Source organism: Calidris pugnax, unplaced genomic scaffold (assembly GCF_001431845.1).
Source record: "Calidris pugnax isolate Ruff unplaced genomic scaffold, ASM143184v1 scaffold50, whole genome shotgun sequence".
Lineage (NCBI taxonomy): Eukaryota > Metazoa > Chordata > Aves > Charadriiformes > Scolopacidae > Calidris > Calidris pugnax.
The window spans coordinates 2,108,699-2,123,978 of record NW_015090780.1 but is presented as its reverse complement, the minus strand read 5'-3'; the positions used below and the strand labels follow the sequence as shown (position 1 = coordinate 2,123,978).

The window sequence follows — 15,280 nt, the reverse complement described above, 5'->3', positions numbered from 1 at the left end:
AGTCCAAGGCCATCTTTCAGCCATTCTAGGGGATAGAACATAGGTAAAAAATTGATTATCCTTACTGAAGGATCACCGAGAGGAACTTACAGCGTGTTGAGGTTCTTCAGTCTTCTGAAGGCTCCAGGTTGTATCTCCTTGATGTGGTTGAAGCGTAAATCCCTAAAAGCAGAAAACACAATCATTGCACTCGTGACATGAACAAGCCATTAGCACTCAGCATCATCCCTGGCAGGAAGGGAGGAAGGCTGCTGGGAGAGTGTCACACCAGCCCTACGTGAACTGGAGAAATGGAGACAAAGACCAGGGAAGGGGGTGGAGAAGGAGTGGGGACAATGGCTGGGGTCTCCTCTTGTCTGCAAAGTCAGCCAACAGCTAGGACAAGCTTATTCTTACAAAATTAATTTTAATTTCATAGCAAACAAGTCTAAAAGGACTCAAGTGATCCTCTCCACGAACACCGGTCAAAAATGGAGACAAAGACCAGGGAAGGGGGTGGAGAAGGAGTGGGGACAATGGCTGGGGTCTCCTCTTGTCTGCAAAGTCAGCCAACAGCTAGGACAAGCTTATTCTTACAAAATTAATTTTAATTTCATAGCAAACAAGTCTAAAAGGACTCAAGTGATCCTCTCCACGAACACCGGTCAAGGTCTGCTGCTCAATCCCCCAAGTTCACGTGCAATTGTGCTTGTGTCTCATACTGATTTGCAGAGGAATGCACCTCATCATGTGGGCCCATTTTTCAGTTCCCTAGCAAAATTATCTGTGCCCTAAAACGGTTAAATCTGATCAAATAACCTCATATAATAAGCATTTCACATTCTGCTCTGCAATGGTCCAAGAATCAGAACAGCTTATCGCTGCCTGCACTTCAAATCTGTGCCAACTTCAATTAGAATTAGTGGAGTCCAGGGGATTCTGGCAAATTTCAAGGGCCGTCCATGTAACTACATCGACTCGGAGCCCTAAAACATGGATTTTTGATTGCTAATGAGATAATAAAATAAGAGCTAAGTGGTTTAACCCGGTTAACCAAGTAGAAACACTTCTATAGGGAATGTGCATTGATTTGGAACCTTCCACGGTCCACTGTATTATAACAATTCGCAAAAGACTGACAAATGGTTTTTTGCTGCTAGTTTCTATCCAAAGCACAACAATGAAGCTGTTTTTGTTTGGTTTTTTTTCTTTTTCTCCTCCTACTCTGCCTGATCTGTCACATTTAGAGAATAAACAGCTATTTCTCTGTTTAAGGCAGCCTTTTAAGGGTGTTTGCTTTAAGAGATAAAAACACAGGAATATGCTGAATTGCCCATCATTCTGGTGGTAAATTGCAGAGCACTTGGAGGCAGAGTTTAAAACAACAATTCTACAAATAGCCGCAAGTTCAACACTTATTTTTAGAACAGGCATCAACAAGATTTGCATTCCTATGAAATTAAGATTAGAAAGAGGTACATTCATTGCAGGTAGCTGTAAACTCAAACTGACAGTGAGTATCCAAAGGGGCTGAAACGTCTCTGAGCAAGTACTTGAGAAGAGGATACACAGTAAGTAAAGCTGATTTTATCTTAAGATGTAATGTTTCTTTAGCTTAACAGTTTGCAAAAGTAGTTATTTTATGTGAAAAGATCCCCACTAGATTTTCTTACTTTTAAGGGCAGAAAACGCAAAGCGTTTTTACCTCAAGTTACACAGAAATATTAAATCTCTGCCTTTTTACTCCTTTGTCATCACTGAATGCAACAGAACACACACCAGAGGAAGTTACCTTTTCTGTTCTGTTTTCTCCTTTCTGCAACTTTTCAACTCTGAACAAAGGAGAGAGAAGCCTAATGTAGGGAGAGGTCTCTACCCTTTCTTCGTAGCAAGTGTGGCACAGAGAAGAGTTAGAGGGCAGGAAGGAATTAAACTTCAATGTTTAAAAAAAAAAAAAAAAAAGTGTTGGAATTGTAATTCACAAGCACCATTTGTCCTCTGCAAACTGCACTCCCCAAGGATCACCTTCTGGAATTGCAGTTTTTAACAGTAACTTTACCTTTGACATTTTGGGGTGTGTTGGGCTTTACTTGGATTGCTTCAAATGCGTGTTTCTCGCTCTTCTTGTTGGAAGGTGTTACACACACACCCCCTCCCCCGAGGATGAGAATTTGAGGATATCTGGGGGGGGATTTTTCAAGGCAATGGCTGACACCATAAAGCCAAATACAATTACACACTGGCAAAGGTGACAGCACAACGTGCAGAGTGTTCTCTGCAGCCCCATTAAAAGGAAATGAGGAAAGACTAGACCATGAAAAAAAGGTGAAGAAATGCAAACTTGATTTATACACTGTAATGCACAGACACCAACTTTGCCTGCCCCGGGGGGGCTGTAAAAAGCTGTGTAATTAGTCCAGGCAGCTGGCTACAGGTAATAGGGAACATAACAAATAAATGGAAGAAATACACAAGGGTCAAGGCTGAAGCTGTTGATGCTCGTGGAAGGCAGCAGGAAGCAGGCAGCGAGGTGTAAAATATCACTTTGGGTCACAGGCTGCAGGTGGGGGGATAAAAAAAAAATAATCAGACTATTTTAATGAACAAAGACAACTGCCATCCTTCACACCCCAGCATCCACACATAAGTCCACGGCTCCCACAGCTGAAACAAAAAGCAAAGCCCAGGACCACAGGAGACTGAAAACACCTCTGAAACCCCAGAAAAATAAAACACAAGCTCCTCCGCTCCCCAGGAGCTCCTCAGCTGCGGAGACGTGCAGGGAAGGAGAGATGCCTCCTGGTATTTCCTGCTGCTGAGCAAGTAATGGGAGCCTGGTTTCATGCAGGAGCTTTTCCCCTACACCATCCCCAAGGAACATATCATAAAGCTTAGCTTATTACTTTAATGAAATATCTTTATTTTTCTTCTGGTTTCTATTCCAGATAAGACCTTTAAATGAGTCCCTGGACCCTAGATGTCTTGCCCTCCTTTGGAAAGCTCACTTTCTGGTTTGCTCTCCATCACACAAAGGCAACAGCTTTCCCCACAGACAAAAAAACAGGGATCTGAAACAGTGCATGTCTACTCCGAGCACTTCATTTCAAGAAATCATGTGGATTAACTGGAGAGAATCTAGAGGAAACCAATGGGAATGATCTGAAGTTGAGAAAACATGACAATGAAAAGAACTGAAATGGCTTATTTAGCCACAGATACAATACCTAGGTCAGAACATCGCTCCAAATAGAAAAGGGTAAAGAGTCACTGACTAAAACTGCAGATTCAGATATATATATTTTTTCCTAAAAAGCAAGGCTATTAAGACCCTCAGGTGGAGTGCAGTGAGACAGGCATTAGCCACACATAGTTTAGGTAGTGTGGATCCTGGAGGCAGAAGGATGGAGTAGACTATTTTGCCTCCTATACCCAAGAAAGCAGTAAAGAAGCAGCTTAGTGTGGATGTCCCTGCAGAGCAAAGAAAGCCCCTGGAGGCAGAGAGGAACCCACACCTTCCTTCTTACTACTGCATTTAAAAAAAAGACTTTGGCTCCTCCATTATGTTTTCCTTCAGCCAGAAGTGTAGCCAGTAACGACCGCTGTGTAGGGCTGCTCTAGGACATTCCTGGCTCTCGTGTATGGGATTGAGAACATTCCCCACAGAGTTTGTCCCCTCTTACACAGAAACGCTGGTTTCTCTCTCTTCCCAGGGCATTCGCTCTGGAAACTTTACGTTTCTTTTCGCTAACAAGTGTGCTTTTTTAGGGGGACCCACCACACGGCTTCTCCCGTGCCAGCCAATTCCAGCTGCTACAGGGACCAGCAGCTGGGCTCCCTCACTCCCGCCTGCTCCTTTCCACCTTGGAATTAGCAAAACGGGGGGAAAAAAAATAAAACCCCTTGTGATTTGACTCTCCCCCACGTTTTCAAGCCAGCTGTCTGGGATTACAAGATATCTTTCCACAAGGAACAAAAGGAATAGCTGCTGCTCAAGGATCTCACATCCTTTTCTACCTTCACATACAGAGTTCCTGGAGGTCTGGGACAGCAGCTGTTCTGCATCACGGAATACTGATCCCTCTGGACAATAAATACCAGCTCGACTGGCTCAGCAGAAAATCTCACCAAACCCTCATCCCAAAGAACCGTAGCTTTGACAGGGAACCCAGCTGGATAATCTAGGATCTGCTATTGGAATAACTCACCTTGGCTGACTCTGGAAACTCTTAACCCCCATACAGAGGTTTACCAAAAAATGCCCGAATTCGCAAATGGATGAGGAAACAGGTCTTTACAGAATGAGACTTGAATCTTTCTGATCCTCTCAGCTGCTATCAGAACAACCATTCCTGAAAGCATTGTGTTAAATAATTCACAGTGATTAGCATACAAAGCAATCAATGGCTTTTAGAAGAAGCTTCCACTTCTATTTAATCTATTTAAGCTTTTACAGAATCATGTATTACTATGTTAACTAAGCAGATAATTAGCTACAAGAGGTATTTTACTCCAGTTCCATGGAAATTACTGGGTTTGTTTCACTGAAGCATCTTTTGTGTTAAAAACACTGTGCACAGCAATGATGCTGGCAGTTCTGGACCATTTCACCCAGAACTGGTTGAGTAAGTGGCAACCTCCCCATTGCTACCAAGGAAGAGGCAGAGAGTAAAGGTGGTTTGACAGAGATAAGACACTGAGGCTCCTCCCAGTGTTTCCTGGGGAAGGGAGGGGGTGAAAGACATTTTAAATGCAATTTTAAAGTCAAGTTTCCCCTATATAAGAGCCAGAGCATTGATCAGAACGATGATTATCTCTCTTATCAGCAGAACATCAGAGTCAGCTCTGCAGGTTTCCCCATCCTGCCAAAGAGCTCCACAACTGGCAGGAAGGGAAAACAGCCTTGCTGAGATAGAAATGAAGTCTTCCAAACCCACTGTCATCGGCTCCCCAACTCAGGAATGTCCCTCACACACACACACACGAGTCCCCAAATGGCTTTAATAAATGACAGCCTTCGTCTCCCCATCCCTACATGGCCAGCTGAGCATCGCCGTCTCCGTGAGACAGCTGAGGAGACCACAGGGAGGCTCAGGGCTGGGGGTTCTTCCAAGTCCTGGCTATTTTGGGGTGCACCAGCTTAAGACATCAAGATTTAACTGTTCGAAGAGCGAAGAGGAAGGAAAATACGTTCAGCATGGAAATACTAATTAACCAGATGATACAACTGCGGATGAAATACTGAAGAGCAAGCAGATGCAGAACAGGCTGTTGTTCTCTGCTACGCTGCCACACTGCTTACATTTTAAAGTTGTAGGGATGGGCACACTAGATTTTAATTAAGGAATTACCCCACAGGCATTCCTGAGGCCAGCTGTTTTCAGATTTCACCTCCCACAAAAAGGGGTCAGGTTTTCAAAAGGGCTCCCTCCACACAAGCTGGGGGCAGGATGGAAATTTAGCAGTCAAGGTACCAGGCTATTTTGGTCCCACCTTTTCTGTGCTGGCATCAATGTTGTGCTTCACAGCCTGGCCCCGAAGGCAGTGCCAGGGCAGGAGGGATCTGCTGGTCCTTCTTCCCTGGTGGAATCATTTCATTGATGGCCACAGAACATCCCTTCAACTCTTGCCAGTAAAGGTAGGAGCAAAGAAAACCTCCAAAACAGAGTTTTGGCCCTGGACACATATTCAAGTATGGAAATTACACAGAAAACTGTTGACCTCATCACTCTTAGCTAATTTCAGCTATTACGTATTAGCAGTGGGGATGGAGATTAGGGCCTGATCCTAATCAAACCAGCTAAGTCTATTCTGGGGTATTTGTGTCAGCAAGGAGCAGGACTCTCTTAACATAATGCATGTTTCCTTTGCACCATCTATTTAAGATATTGCCCACATCAAATGAAGACAACTTTCCCTCCTCCAGATGTGTGTTCTGACCCTCATCTGGAGGGAGTACAAGAAAAATTCCCAGTGTAAAGACATATTTACTTTTGAGTCCAAGAACCATTAGCACCATGCCAGCTTAAATGAACTACTGGGGTTTTCTTTAATATAAAATTTTGTGTGGCACAAGTATCAGCTTTTTTTTCTTTTGTAACAGCATGACCATTTAAGTCCTTACGCAGAATACACACATTCTTTCACCAAAAAATACTGACTTCTCCTTAAAGAGCACAGGAAAAAAATCCTAGTACACCTATGGGGAGAAGGATGTGGTGAGGTTAGTGAAAATGCAAATACTCAAGTGAGAACCAGATGATGAAGACCTGTGAACTGATTTCTAAACACTTGAGGTAGCTACGATCCCAAGAGTTAGGATGTTTTCATTAAAAGATGCTGGAATGTTTCTAGGAAGGAAAATACCTTTTAAATACCTTCCCTCCCCATTTTCCTTCCGATGGAGGGACGTGTAGAAACAGAACATACGGAAGACTTTGGTCACCTCTAAAAGGTTTAATGAGGATTAAATCCTAGAGAGAAAGAAGTCAGGAAGAGATCACACCTGGCACATCCAGAGTGTGTGGGTGTGCGTTTAATGGCTGCACATAAGTCTATCGCACGCAGAGGAAATGAGTAATCCATTCTTCAACCCAAAGCACACGACAGAGACCACAACGGGAACAGCATTTCCAAGAACTCAGTTGCTCAGTAAACCTTTCCCCAACAAATGTATAACGTTCCTTCTCAACACTATGCTCCTCAAGACAGAGCAGGAGAGCTACAGCCCGTCCTCCTGCAGCGCAATGACCTGTGGAAGGATGAGAGGAACCGAGAGGCCACCAAACAAGCAGCACAAGGATGAAGGGAAACAACACTTGCCAAGCTGGCCATGCTTCCCCTGCCCAATTAGCAACCAGGTCCGTGAACAACTGGGTCACCTCCAGTTCATGCCAGTGAATGAGTTCAGATCCCAGATACTGTGCCCAGCTTGTGCCCTCAGCGATGCTTCTCTGGAAGGGCTCATTCATTATGTGCTCCGCATAATGCAGAAAGGAGAATAACCCACAGATAATTGGATTGCAATCCATTAGCTGCCAGCCAGAGGGGAACTTCTTTCCATAGATTTCTTCTACTCATGCCCACACATTTCAAAGTTTATTGTTTTAAATGTCACGCTGCAGAACAAATGACTTCGAAGGTTAAAGACCTATTGAAAATTTTCTGCCTCTATGTTTCACAGCTGTTCCCTTCTTTGGGCTGCTGGCGAAAAGAACCGCTTGAATCCCAGCGGTAACCAGCAGATCACATCTGGATAATCATGTTCCAGTCGAAGAGACAGCAGCCAAAATACGTTTGCAGTTATACACCATGAATTTTTATAGCTCACTTATCTGTACATGTGTAGCCATTCCTGCCATCCTCTCCTCTGCTCGGGATAAAGTGAACAGACTTCATTACCCAAGACAAATAGTCTATTGCTAAAAGCGGACATTGGGCCAGATCCTCAGCTGCACCCAGCTGGGACTGGGAAGGGAGGAGGGAAACGGCGACCCAAGAGGAGCCAGTAACAGCTCATCAATCCTGGAACTGGTTCCATGCCAACCCCAGCATCGCTGGGAGAAGGCAATGGGCTGCTCCACGTTACGCCAGCTGGCGACAGCCCCGAGGGGACCATCTGCCAACGGGGCTTATTGAAGCACAGCATGTGCCGGCTACAAGACTTCCCCACTCTTCAAGGATTGTTAGAGAGAGGGTGGTACAGAGTCCTGGAGGTCAGAAAGTCCCAAACTCCCAACTTCAAAGCAAACTCCATCTGGAAAGTGCAGCTGTTCTGCAAGGGAACCGAGCTGGAGCCTCGGGTTGGGGTTTGTATCCACAGACACAGACTCGGTCCCATCGTACCAAAGGGCAAATGTGGAAAATATCACAGTCCCACATTTTCTACTTAGAATAAATCCATGGTCAAGACTATTCCTGCTATAATTCTGGATGCTCCCTCTGACACAACCATCCTCCCAGGAGAAAGATTAACATACCAAAAAGCTGGAGTAGTCAGGGGCTTGGTTAAGAAGCATTCTTTGATCTTTCACTATTGAAAAAACTTTAATTATTTAAATGCTATTTATAACAGATACAATGGGATGCTGGCTGGCAAATACATTTACATACATTAGATCTTCAAGATAGCCAGAAAGTCAGGATTTTTCCTTGCCACACACCATCCAAAGGCACATGATCTGCCAAGAGAGAACACTTACCAGGCTCACATGTCTTTGTATCTATGGAGATTCTCTGCTCATCAGTATGAGTTTTGCTTATAATTATGCAGGCGGTACAAAAGACAGGAAAAAAACCAGATAAATATCCTTAAAAAATACTGGTCTACAAAGGCAGTCATCTCATTTTGGAATAGTAATACTTTTATATCTCACACTTATACCCTTTAGTTAATGTTTTAAAACCCTGTCTCCCATTCAAGGCTATCACCTTAAAATAAATAAACCAGCATTCCCGATGGTTAAGGAGGCAAAACATGGACCATTTACAAGCAGTGGAGATGCAAACTAGTTAGAGCAGGGGAGAGAGAATTAGGATGACTGTATGCACTGCACTGGGAAAGCTGGTCACCTTTCTAGATTGAGTTTTACAGAGAACTAAATGTCACTTACATTATAAGAAGATACTACCTGGAATTTTACTAAAGCTGCAAGGACAAGCCATGGACCAGAGTAAGGTTTTTTTATCCCTTGCAGCACAGCAAGAATGAAGTGTGCAGTTGCCAGAGGGCATGGAGAAATCCACCATTCCAGTACTGAAAAAAAGTTGGCAACCACAGTAAATTTCCCAAATTCAAAGAATGTTTACCAGAAACATGCTCAGGCTACCCAGTGTGACAGTAAATGTCTCATTTCAAATACAGAGAACAGAAATTAAGCTTTACTAAGCTCAGAAATAGCCCAGTTCCAGTGTGACAGTAAATGTCTCATTTCAAATATAGAGAACAGAAATATCCCAGTTTGCACTGCACTGGGAAAGCTGGTCACTTTACTAGATTGAGTTGTACAGAGAACTAAATGTCACTTACATTATAAGAAGATACTACCTGGAATTTTACTAAAGCCATGGCAAGGACAAGCCACTGGTGACTGTATGCACTGCACTGGGAAAGCTGGTCACTTTACTAGATTGAGTTGTACAGAGAACTAAATGTCACTTACATTATAAGAAGATACTACCTGGAATTTTACTAAAGCCATGGCAAGGACAAGCCACTGACCAGAGTAAGGTTTTTTTATCCCTTGCAGCACAGCAAGAATGAAGTGCGCTGTTGCCAGAGGGCATGGAGAAATCCACCATTCCAGTACTGAAAAAAAGTTGGCAACCACAGTAAATTTCCCAAATTCAAAGAATGTTTACCAGAAACACGCTCAGGCTACCCAGTGTGACAGTAAATGTCTCATTTCAAATATAGAGAACAGAAATATCCCAGTTTAGCCAACGAAACAAGCTTTTGCCCCAATAAAATCTACGTTTAAACGAGGAGAAGCAAGTTATTTTGCTAAAATCAAAGAGTATAGGGGCATTTTAAACATTTTAGTATTTCAAGATACGAGGGAACAAGGCGGGGGGAAGTTTAGGGACAATTTGGAGAGTCAGGCACTGCAGGTTGCTGTAAGAGCAGATAACCACTGCCCAGTCAGTTTGCACTTACATTATAAGAAGATACTACCTGGAATTTTACTAAAGCTGCAAGGACAAGCCATGGACCAGAGTAAGGTTTTTTTATCCCTTGCAGCACAGCAAGAATGAAGTGTGCAGTTGCCAGAGGGCATGGAGAAATCCACCATTCCAGTACTGAAAAAAAGTTGGCAACCACAGTAAATTTCCCAAATTCAAAGAATGTTTACCAGAAACATGCTCAGGCTACCCAGTGTGACAGTAAATGTCTCATTTCAAATACAGAGAACAGAAATTAAGCTTTACTAAGCTCAGAAATAGCCCAGTTCAGCCAACGAAACAAGCTTTTGCCCCAATAAAATCTACGTTTAAACGAGGAGAAGCAAGTTATTTTGCTAAAATCAAATAGTATAGGGGCATTTTAAACATTTTAGTATTTCAAGATACGAGGGAACAAGGCGGGGGGAAGTTTAGGGACAATTTGGAGAGTCAGGCTCTGCAGGTTGCTGTAAGAGCAGATAACCACTGCCCAGTTTGGAACACACCAGACAGTTCTGCCCAGTTTCACCACTTGAGAGCAAGTCCAGGTTCTGATCTGCCCCATGGCAGGGCGACCCCCAAGTAGCCCAGTTGCCACCAGTTTCCCCAACAGCACAGCTCTGGCAGCTGGAGCAAGTGGAGGCATTTCCCTGTGTGCCCCTCACGCCAGAACCTCTGTGGTCTCCATCCACCACAGCAGATCTGGGTGGCAGCAACTGGGACACCAGGGTCCTGCCCACAACCCCTTCCTTGGGCTGCCGGCAGAGAGAACACATTAGCAATATCAGTGAGATGCTCACAGGAGAGATGCTCACAGGAGAAATGTGCTGGCTGAGACTAAATTTGGTTTGTTCCAGGGAAAAGCTTCTCAAAGTAGTGCTGAAAAAGTCCGAGAACTTCTACAACTGGCAGCAGTTGAAGGACAATGAGTATAAAGATAAATTTTTGACGTCTTTCCTACTATTTGCAAAAGAGGTCTTTCAAACCAAGGGGTCAGCTAAGAGTAGCACAAAGGGAAGTATTTTGTTAGTGCATCTTAAAGCCACCTTTAAATGCAGGATAAACTACTTCAGAATCACAGGGCAGATCTTCTGGCTCTATCAGAAAGAGCTGGTTTGGAGGCTCCAAGCCTTACACGCCCTTTTCCTCCCCTTTTTCTGTTCGAATGGGCTCAGCCAGGAGCTCCCTCTCCAACAGGTACTTTATTTCTCAAGGGATCTGTGACTTTGCCACAATTGTTGCTTTCCAAATAAGTCTGGTTTGTAGAGTTCAGATAGAAACCAGAAAACTAGTACTTAAAAATCGAGGAAAGAAATAGGGTTGTATTAATTAGAAAAGTGGGGGCTTTTTCTGTACAGACAAAAGCCTGAACTGCAGAATTTCCTCTCCCCCCTACACCCACAGACAAAGCCTTCTCAAATATAAACTGTGTACCTTTCTATAAGCTCAGTTTAACATTTGTGACCCTTGATTCTCCAAGACTGTCTTCTGCTGATCCCCCTGGCGTTATTCTCACAGAATAAATCCATGGTCAAGACTATTCCTGCTATAATTCTGGATGCTCCCTCTGACACAACCATCCTCCCAGGAGAAAGATTAACATACCAAAAAGCTGGAGTAGTCAGGGGCTTGGTTAAGAAGCATTCTTTGATCTTTCACTATTGAAAAAACTTTAATTATTTAAATGCTATTTATAACAGATACAATGGGATGCTGGCTGGCAAATACATTTACATACATTAGATCTTCAAGATAGCCAGAAAGTCAGGATTTTTCCTTGCCACACACCATCCAAAGGCACATGATCTGCCAAGAGAGAACACTTACCAGGCTCACATGTCTTTGTATCTATGGAGATTCTCTGCTCATCAGTATGAGTTTTGCTTATAATTATGCAGGCGGTACAAAAGACAGGAAAAAAACCAGATAAATATCCTTAAAAAATACTGGTCTACAAAGGCAGTCATCTCATTTTGGAATAGTAATACTTTTATATCTCACACTTATACCCTTTAGTTAATGTTTTAAAACCCTGTCTCCCATTCAAGGCTATCACCTTAAAATAAATAAACCAGCATTCCCGATGGTTAAGGAGGCAAAACATGGACCATTTACAAGCAGTGGAGATGCAAACTAGTTAGAGCAGGGGAGAGAGAATTAGGATGACTGTATGCACTGCACTGGGAAAGCTGGTCACCTTTCTAGATTGAGTTTTACAGAGAACTAAATGTCACTTACATTATAAGAAGATACTACCTGGAATTTTACTAAAGCTGCAAGGACAAGCCATGGACCAGAGTAAGGTTTTTTTATCCCTTGCAGCACAGCAAGAATGAAGTGCGCTGTTGCCAGAGGGCATGGAGAAATCCACCATTCCAGTACTGAAAAAAAGTTGGCAACCACAGTAAATTTCCCAAATTCAAAGAATGTTTACCAGAAACATGCTCAGGCTACCCAGTGTGACAGTAAATGTCTCATTTCAAATACAGAGAACAGAAATTAAGCTTTACTAAGCTCAGAAATAGCCCAGTTCAGCCAACGAAACAAGCTTTTGCCCCAATAAAATCTACGTTTAAACGAGGAGAAGCAAGTTATTTTGCTAAAATCAAATAGTATAGGGGCATTTTAAACATTTTAGTATTTCAAGATACGAGGGAACAAGGCGGGGGGAAGTTTAGGGACAATTTGGAGAGTCAGGCTCTGCAGGTTGCTGTAAGAGCAGATAACCACTGCCCAGTTTGGAACACACCAGACAGTTCTGCCCAGTTTCACCACTTGAGAGCAAGTCCAGGTTCTGATCTGCCCCATGGCAGGGCGACCCCCAAGTAGCCCAGTTGCCACCAGTTTCCCCAACAGCACAGCTCTGGCAGCTGGAGCAAGTGGAGGCATTTCCCTGTGTGCCCCTCACGCCAGAACCTCTGTGGTCTCCATCCACCACAGCAGATCTGGGTGGCAGCAACTGGGACACCAGGGTCCTGCCCACAACCCCTTCCTTGGGCTGCCGGCAGAGAGAACACATTAGCAATATCAGTGAGATGCTCACAGGAGAGATGCTCACAGGAGAAATGTGCTGGCTGAGACTAAATTTGGTTTGTTCCAGGGAAAAGCTTCTCAAAGTAGTGCTGAAAAAGTCCGAGAACTTCTACAACTGGCAGCAGTTGAAGGACAATGAGTATAAAGATAAATTTTTGACGTCTTTCCTACTATTTGCAAAAGAGGTCTTTCAAACCAAGGGGTCAGCTAAGAGTAGCACAAAGGGAAGTATTTTGTTAGTGCATCTTAAAGCCACCTTTAAATGCAGGATAAACTACTTCAGAATCACAGGGCAGATCTTCTGGCTCTATCAGAAAGAGCTGGTTTGGAGGCTCCAAGCCTTACACGCCCTTTTCCTCCCCTTTTTCTGTTCGAATGGGCTCAGCCAGGAGCTCCCTCTCCAACAGGTACTTTATTTCTCAAGGGATCTGTGACTTTGCCACAATTGTTGCTTTCCAAATAAGTCTGGTTTGTAGAGTTCAGATAGAAACCAGAAAACTAGTACTTAAAAATCGAGGAAAGAAATAGGGTTGTATTAATTAGAAAAGTGGGGGCTTTTTCTGTACAGACAAAAGCCTGAACTGCAGAATTTCCTCTCCCCCCTACACCCACAGACAAAGCCTTCTCAAATATAAACTGTGTACCTTTCTATAAGCTCAGTTTAACATTTGTGACCCTTGATTCTCCAAGACTGTCTTCTGCTGATCCCCCTGGCGTTATTCTCATTAAATTTTTCACTTCCCTTAATCATCCTGTTAACAATTAACTGATGCTACAAGAAGCAGTTTCTGTTTCATGCTTTAAAAGCACCAAACAGTTTGTGATACAGACGATTCTGCAGGGGAAAAAAAAAAGGAGGATAAAAAGCACGCTTTTGGCCTTGACTTTTTTTTTTTTCCCCCTCTTTCTAAAGAGCAAGCAGGTAAGAAAGGCAGTAAAAGGCAGTGGTTACTCACAGTATGTTTGTCTGGGGTGGGATATCGGGGATGGTTTCCAGCATCAGATGCATGCATCTCACTGTGGTCCTGAAGCAGAGGCAGCGACTGGGGCAGGAGCAGGAGAGACTGGGCAGGAGGAGAAAGCACAAAAAGGCTGGAAGAGCAGCAGGTTTGATGAACATGGTGTTTGCTGGAGTGTATTTGCCTCGGTTCTGAACTGCAGGGAGCTGACACAAAAAAAAAAAAAAAAAAAAAAAAAAAAAAAAAAAAAAAAAAAAAGAAAGAAAAGTTTCCCAGCCCTGAGGTCCAAGAGGAGGAGGAGGGGACTCATCAGCATGTGTTTGCAATTAAATTACGGCAGTTTGACAGTCCAACCGCCCACCCTCCCTGCACATCCCCAAAGATCAGCCCGTTCACCTCCCCTTCTCTAATTAGGGTCCTGAAATAACAAATTCTTAATTTGGATCTATTTTTGCCTCGTTTCTTATTTGGAACAGCGAGTTCACTCCTCACCTCCTCCCTTCTCCTGCAGAAGGTACCTTCATGGACAATGACCCAAAAGTGCCCCCGCGCTCCCAGGGCTGAGCCAGGACACAGATGGCCCAGGGTCAAGGGGTTTTTATGTCCAAATTCTTGCCGTAGCACAGTCTGCAAATTAAGGGTAAAATCTTATCTAACAGCCTGTCAAATATATCAGCCGGCAAGACTTTTAGGGTAGAGACTGTCTCTTATATGTCCTTATGACATCCAGCAAAAAATACATCTTCAGCCTTTGAGAGGAGCATGGAATCCTAGAGATAAGTGATTGTAAAAGGGAGATCACTAACAGAGATAAATAACCTGCAAATAAAGACACAAAAAGAACCCCAACCCTAATTGTATGCATTCTGTAAAGTTTCTTGTGCAGAGTAAAAGCCAATTCATATCAGAGACCTCTAAGCCAGCACAATTTCTTTCTACAAGGACGTCCTTTGGAAAAACATTTGGATTTTGGAGAAACTAAAACCAATTGAGGGGCAAAGAGGGGGGAAGAAACAATGAAACCAATTGAGTTTGAACTGTAGGAAACACCTCAGTCTCTTTCTCCCATTGGATGATAAAAATCGAGATGTCAAAGGGTGATTAAACCACCATTTCCAGGTGATTTAATCACCTTTTACTGTTATAAAGAAGCTTAGCGTGAAAACAGCTTGTCTTTAGGTTTTAAGTTGTTATGAAAAAAGATGCTAAATGTGCGGGTTTGGGAGGAGCTCGAGGCATTAATGCTCATTAGGATATAACGGTACCTCAGGAATTCCCCATTCACCCCACCTGGAAGATGAAAAGAAAGTTCCCATCACCCTGCATCAGGCGGCTTTCTATTGTAAACGACAATAAAATTAACGTGACAAAACGGTACCTAACAAGAGGAACATCCAAACCTCCCAGTCCTCTTCTCCCTTCAGGTTGTTATATGAGCATTTAGGGGCAGATTGTTGGGTTTGGGGGTTTCAAGTACAAATCTCATGTCGTAGATGGTAAAAGCTGTATTTTTCCCAGCTACAAAAGGGCATTTTACTGCAGGTTTTCTGCATCTGTTGGTTGTTTGCCCCGACATCACTTCCATATCCAAGGTCTCTGAGCTCCCCCCCGCTCCCCCCGCGGGCCCCGCTCATGGTTTTGAGCAGAGTGCC

General features: G+C 43.5%; 1 protein-coding gene across 1 annotated transcript in view; it reads right to left on the bottom strand.

The window, feature by feature from the left end:
* Nucleotides 1-13,775, bottom strand: part of LOC106895463 (peroxidasin homolog) — a 48,147-nt gene extending 34,372 nt beyond the window's left edge. The window contains exons 1-2 of the mRNA XM_014954899.1: nt 13,626-13,775; nt 91-162 (exon numbers count right to left, since the gene is read on the bottom strand). Of these exons, the coding sequence (XP_014810385.1) occupies nt 91-162; nt 13,626-13,678 (125 nt within the window). The 5' untranslated portion in view covers nt 13,679-13,775. The remainder of the gene's footprint in view (nt 1-90; nt 163-13,625) is intronic.
* Between the last annotated feature and the right edge of the window lie 1,505 nt (nt 13,776-15,280).